This window comes from Chelonoidis abingdonii, chromosome 2 (genome assembly GCF_003597395.2).
Source record: "Chelonoidis abingdonii isolate Lonesome George chromosome 2, CheloAbing_2.0, whole genome shotgun sequence".
Taxonomy (NCBI): Eukaryota; Metazoa; Chordata; order Testudines; family Testudinidae; genus Chelonoidis; species Chelonoidis abingdonii.
This window is the reverse complement of record NC_133770.1, coordinates 288,535,461-288,542,550: the sequence shown is the minus strand read 5'-3', so window position 1 is coordinate 288,542,550 and position 7,090 is coordinate 288,535,461. Positions and strand designations below refer to the sequence as shown.

The following is a 7,090-nucleotide window of genomic DNA, read 5'->3' as shown; positions in this document are numbered from 1 at the left end:
ATCTGTTTCCATATGTGGTAAGGAGCAGATGTAACCATTACATATTAAAGTTGTTCTACCTGCTAAGTTTTAATACAGTGACTGACAAGTCACTTATTTAAAATCTCTGTAGCATAACAACACTTCCCTTGCCATAATAAGGTTAAAGATGAAAGCTATATCTAATGCCTTTGATTATGGCGATTGTAAAAAAACAATTTCTAGGAAACTTCTAAAAAATTCCAGCTTCTAAACTCAAAAATGTATTTTATTTCTCTACCAAAATAGCAATTCCCAAACACTGCAAACATGGAAAAAATGCACAACTGAATTGCAGGCTCTTACAAGGTGGTGGGCACCCCCGCCCCCATGATTCCTTCTCCCCACCCCCCCCCACCCCCATGATCTAACCTCCATGGGAATGGCACCAGAGGCCTTCTTTGAGAATAAGAGCCACCATAGGTAGGTTAGAACTACCCAGAATGTTTTATTCCTGGTACTTAACAGGTACTTAGCAGCTACATATCAATCATTTCAGGGCTGCAAATTTATTAAGTATACGAAAACTTCATCTATGTGTCTGGCTTTCTTTTGTCACAAATCTAACTATGTTTATAGTAAGAAAGCTAATTGTATTACAGTAAACAGGCTTAATGTGTTTTGCTCAAGTAGAAAAGTAAATACACGTCTGATTCAGAGCAGAACTGTGACAATATATTCTCATTACCTCCTGGAGAAGGACCCCTACTGTTCTACCAAAATTTAAGCAGTAGTGGATTGCTCCAATACTTGTTTAACACAGCACTTCAACAGCCACCCCCGCCCCCGCATTTATATTTATGAAAATTTTGTTAAAGCCATTGGAGGCCTTACATTTTGGGGGAACAATTTGAGAAGATTACTGCTTTACAGCAATTGAAAGTAGCATGCAATGAAGTTAATGAATATGTAGGTAAGCAACAAATATGTAGGTGTTCATTTCAATTCCATCAGTTTGCTCAATGCCAGCAAATGCTATTTGCCAAGCAAATATTAATTCTGAAATACTAAAAACTTTGTTTCTCTGTAGAATATGGTAAAGGAGTTTCCTCTCTCCGCCCAGTCCCATTCCTGATGTTCATTATGCTCTGTAGTTTATCAAGTTCTGTAACTAAACCTTCAGACCAAGAAAGCATACGTGTTTTATGTATGGTTTATGATTTTTCATCTGCCCTTAGAAAAATTTCAGTATACTATTGTGCATTACCATGCAGAGACTATAATTGGCAGATATTGAAAGTACAGGTGCAGGGCAGCTTCTCAATTCCCCCTTGATACTCAATTTCAGCATGGCAAGACATTTGTTAATATTATTGTGCTCTCATATGTACTGAAAAAATGCACCTATTTCAGCCCTTCTGAGCTTTGTTTGGTGGTTCCTCCCCAATACTGATTGAATGATGCTGCTCACTAAGTCTCAAGAAGTGATCCCAAAAAAGTTTTAGGTAAATTGGTTTTATTCATCAAAATATGTTTGCCGCTCCACTATGTGGAACGTATTCATAAGACACAGTCTTTTATGTTGATTTGGCAAAACTTAAAATAACCAGTCTAATTATTGTAAGGTTATTTGTAAAGTATTTCCTTGTTTGTTTTTACAACCCAAATCCCAATTTTGATTATTGCACCATTGGAAAAAAATTAATTCTTACCCCTTCAGTAACACTGATTTTAACTTCTATTACTTTCAAATAAGCAAAAATAGTGACATGTTTACATTATGATTCCTGAACAATTTTAAGTAGAACAGACCACCAAAATTACAACTTCAGGTAGACAAAAGAAAACATTTAAAAAACTCAAAAATATATTCCATTTTCCCAAGGAGATTATAGCCTGTTATGATTAACAATAGGTTAAAGACCTATTAACTTCTGAAGTCATTGCAATATAAAAATCCTATTACTTTAAGATAAGCGGATACTCTACATATTACATTTCTTTTAGTCAGCGGCAGCTTCAAAACACTAGATTATACAACTGAGTCCGATCAACTCAGGTAATTTTTAATAGTTAAGGTTACCTAAACCTGGATTTTAAATTGGTAGTTACTAGGCTTTTATTTTAGGAGCTTACATTTCAAAAGATAAATGGGTGAAATCTCTAAGTCTGTGACTTTAACAGCACAGAAATTAAATCTGAAGCCAAACAAAATCTACATAAATACAAGAGACATTAACAACAAACGTCCTACTGAGAACACCATCCATGTTTTAGTGGTATGAGCTAGAACAGCACCAGGTATATATATATATATATATATATAGATACTAAAACTACTGTACCAGAAAACATGATTAGAAGTAGATGTGACCCTGGTCATCAATAAAAACATACCAAGGGGCAAGCCCTAGGTATTAATTCTAGTTAATTTACTTTGTCATCAAACTTCAGACCCACCAGTTAAGAACATTAGTTAAAGATCCTTATAACTTCATGAAAAGTGATCAGGTATATACACATGCAGACTTACAAAATCTGGAAGATATTCTATTCTCAATCTTTGCTCAGAACTCTAACTGAGATGTGAATAACTGTCATGATGTTTGAGGACAGTATATAGTTAGAAGTTTAATGACTAATAGAATTTGATAAAAGTAAAATTTAAGCACATATTTAACAAAGATACTTATTGACAGGATCAGAAAACTTGATTTACACTAAGATTTTCCTTCTCAAATGATTTTACCTTAAGTTAATAGGAAATTTTTTACAAAAAATTTTCTTTAAATAAGACCACCTGGTGTTCTGCACTTTTTTTGGCACAAGCTTCCCATTGTTTTAGAATATCAAACTGAAAGTGCCATGGTATGTGCATTTTGCAAATTGAGATTATAGATGACTAATGCACATAATACAGACTATTTTAACAACACTACGTTAGTACTTAAATTTAAAACCAGAAATTATTTCTTAGCACACTGCAAATCAAAGTATATCAATCTAACATTTGTAACTTGGATATATATCAATGAATGTAATGAAGCAAATACCAGTATAGCCTTCCAACAATTTCAGCAAATGAAGTCAAGGTGCATACTCTATTTTCATTTTTAAAAGTTAAACTAGTGAATTGATTTGTTACTAAATCTGGACTACTATGATTGGTGAATTTTGTACCATATTACCTCAGCATATTTTATGAATGTTTTATAGTCATCTACCCAACATAAAGCAGTTTACTATTCAGACATTTCCCCAGAATTATAGCTGAACATACACTACGTAGTTTACACTATACTTTCTTCTTTAATATTTAGGCAATAGACATTTCTGAAAACACTACTGATCATTTTGAACAAGTTATTTTTCAATTTACTGTTGCTAATTGACTTTTTGATGCTTAGAAATCACTTTTTTCAATCACCACAGATTGCCTAAAGCAGACTTACGCAATTATAATTTTGCATAAAATTGACTTCAGAAATTGAAAATAGCTCTTAAGTTACTTGCAAAGGTGTACATGACTTCTTGTGGGAAAAGTTTATTTGAAGACCACTTCTTGAAGAACGAACAAATGAAAACATAATTTTTAGTTTTGCTGGCATACTGGACAGCTCCTAGATATTAACAAACATTCTCAAGAGGAGAACCATTATCTGTGGAATAACTAAGGCTATTTTTAGATAAAAATGTACATGCAGTTGAATCTATTCTTACTATATATGAATATAACCTAACTATGGACTGTTCATAGCATAAACTGACAGACATGTATGCCCAAAAATCCCAAAGCAACACTTCACCTACAGTGGCAACATGAAAAATCTGAAATCAAGACTACTTGTCTTATGCATACAAACAAACAATTCTTCTCATTTGTCTAGTTAAATGGGATGTCATTTTGCTGAGTAAAGATGATTACACTTTGTAACCCCAGTCTTCCTTAACTCCACTGATCACACTGTATAATTCAGATCCTCACACAGCAGGCTACACAATAGGTAACAATGGAAAACATAGTTCATCAGACACAAAAGCAAGCCCAATCAGGAATGTAAACAGAAAAAACCGAACAACGTATTAGAAGTTGATCAAGAATAGAAACTGCAGTAATTTAAATGAACATCTGTTCATCATTAATCCAATATTAGTAAAACAGGAAAGTAAGGTGATAGCTTTTATTTGAACTAAAATTAAAGTGGGTGTGTTTGACAATCCTGTATTATCTACTCACTAAAAGGGTTATGTTTTCCTTCTAAAAAGCCTACTCTTTAAATAATTTGGGTATTTAAGGGAACTTCACTGCATCAGTCTCCGCTAACATGCAAAGCAAGGAATTACAATATGTACTGTTCTCTGGAGCCAGTTTTTTGTGGTTATTTTACACAAAGTCGTCAGGCTTCCTCCTCTTAGCAGAAATGTACATCACTATTAAGATCAATTGAAAGAAACAATAGCAAACCCACAAGTGTCAACAGACCGGGACAACACTTGAAGTTCCAAGCACACCACAGAGAGAAGACCCGGCTTCCTCCCCACCCCTAGTACTAGACGCATCCCATTGAGAGAGATCACAAAAGGCTCCAGAGCTGAAGTCAAACCCCCGCCCGCCTGGAGAGCGTCTGGACGGAGATTTTACATCCCTGGCAGGGTACGTCTCCTCCCACCGCGTCCCCCGGGGTACGATGTGCCAAGGCACCAGCCACCCTCTCTCCGGTGCACGCCACGCCCGCTGGGGATCGCGTCTCGCCGGGCGACAGCGACCCGGCCGCCAACCCCCGCAGAGCGAGGGGCGCTTGGCCCCCAGAGTAACTTTCACCTGGCAGCCGCGAAGCAGCAGCTGGTGCCCCTGGCAGGCGGCCCGTGCGGGGACCGAATGAGCCGGAGACGCCAGGCTCCGCACCTGGCTGCCAGCCGCCGAGAGGAGCTAGCGGGAGCGGGAACTCAGCCCGCGCCTCATGGACCCAGCGAGCCCCGGTCCCCTTCCCACGCCTCGGGGGTCCCCCGCCTCCAGCGCTCGTGTCCCGGGGTCGCCCACCTTGGTTCACCAGCCGCAGCGCATGGGTGAAGGAAGGGTCCAGCGAGTCCTTCTCCGCCATCAGCTCGGGCAGGTACTTCTCGTCCATCTCCGCTTCCCGCGCGCCGGGGGGACCTGCACACACGGCAGCGGGCGGCGGCGGCGGCACCGGCGCCAGGCGGAGTCCGAGACGTAGTAAATCCTCTTAGGCAGCGGCGAGGCAACGCTCCCCTCCGGTCCCCTCCTGCCCCGGCCGCCGGGAGCGCATCCAACGGGGACCACAGACCCACACGCCCGCCCTGCAAGAGGGGGACCCCCCCCACCCGCCGAAGCCCGCCCGTGCTGCAGAGGAAGGGGGCAACCACGGGATGAGGAACCCGCGCGCACAACCGTTATCCACAGCGGCCTCCGCCGACTCCACAACACCTACAACGGCTCCGCGCCGACTCAGCGGCTGAGGCTGGCGGCAGCAGGTTTAAATAGCGCCCACTAGGCCACGCCCATCGCCAAGCAAAAGCCACGCCCATGTCTTGTCAAACCACGCCCTCATGCGGTTTAGCCGCGCCCCCGAGATCCTCCCAGCGGGCGGTGCCGTTCAGCCTCCTCAACGATGATCCTGCCCTTCTCATAAGATGCCTCCCATTGGGTAGGCTCGCCTGTCACTCATCTACCTTCTGCGGTTTCTGATTGGCCGATTCTCTTCAGCGCCAGTTTGTTTGGGTTGGATCTCTAGGCGGCCGGGGAGTGGGAGCGCGGGCGGGCGGGAGTAACCGTTACAGGCTCTTCTTCTGGCCCTTGAGAGCAGGTGAGGCGGTGCTGGTGGCAACAGCATCTCAGCCTGTCTTCTGTACCCAGGGATCCAGGCAGGGGCTGGGTGAGTGTGAGGGGACAAAATAAATGAGGGCGGGTTTAAGTGCCTCATCGAAACACACAGCAAAATCTTTCTTCACCCTTCAGCTCTCCCCCCACCCCGCGTCACCTCCATATGCACGCACCCGACTCTAGGAGGGTGGGCTCCAGCTAATCCTCCTTCCCAGATGCAGAAGTCCCAGCCCAATATGGAAATGGCATCACCTGACATTTCCCAAATCCCATTATTTTAAAAAAAAAAAAATGGGGAGCTGTAGCTATCCCCATTTACTCATCCCTCCCCACCTCTGGACAGTCTTGTTACCAACCATCCTGATTGTATCAGGAGTCTCATAATATCTGAGATTTCATTTAAAGTCCCAGCTGCTGAAGACAAGTAATTGTGGGAATCATAGCTTTCCATTAGAAAATGCTTCTAGCTTTCGTGGTTGCAAAGAAAAGATTCAACATATGACCTGAGTGCACCCTAAAAGCTCAGAACTGAGAATGCCAATTAAAAAAGCAGTTTTTAAAAAAATCTCATGTTTTTTGGATACTTATGATATTTTTTTAAACACTTGTGGTTGGCTATAGTGAAATGTCCCATTAAAATTCTGCTCTCTTGCTGTACTTAATACTGAGCACTCACATGTCTTTCCAGACTGAGATTTAAAGCTCTTTACAAAGGTTTGCCAAATAATTCTCACAGCAGACCTATGATGTAGGGAGATAGCTTAGTATCATTGTACGGATGGGGAAACATAGGATAAATAAGTTGTTCAAGATCACCTAGCAAGCCTGTCACACTTTCCACGTTTTTTTTCTGTTGGTAAACATATGAGAAGATTGTTTATCTTGATCTGTGTAACTTCATGAGGTTCTCAAGTATCAGAGGGTAGCCGTGTTAGTCTGAATCTGTAAAAAGCGACAACGAGTTCTGTGGCACCTTATAGACTGACAGAAGTATTGGAACATAAACTTTCGTGGGTGAATACCCACTTTGTCATGCGTCTGACGAAGTGGGTATTCACCCACGAAAGCTTATGCTCCAATACTTCTGTTAGGCTATAAGGTGCCACAGGACTTTTTGTGACATTGTGTGGCTTCCTGCTTGGCCTTCAGGAATTTCACCAATGAATCCTTGTTGATAACCCAAGAGGAGAGAGAAAAAAAATCTGCTCCCCAGTGGGCATGAGAAACATGGACAACTGCCATAATGCTAGAGGAATATTTTAATTTCAAATTTTATGTTTATTGGAACAA

General features: G+C 41.5%; 1 protein-coding gene across 2 annotated transcripts in view; it reads right to left on the bottom strand.

The window, feature by feature from the left end:
* KHDRBS3 (KH RNA binding domain containing, signal transduction associated 3) overlaps positions 1–5,412 on the bottom strand; it is a 210,730-nt gene extending 205,318 nt beyond the window's left edge. For both annotated transcript variants that reach the window (XR_012655399.1, XM_075063268.1), the window contains exon 1: positions 5,000–5,412. Coding sequence is in view for 1 of the 2 variants with exons in the window: in XM_075063268.1 (XP_074919369.1) it covers positions 5,000–5,087 (88 nt within the window). In the remaining variant the exon portion in view is untranslated. The remainder of the gene's footprint in view (positions 1–4,999) is intronic.
* Between the last annotated feature and the right edge of the window lie 1,678 nt (positions 5,413–7,090).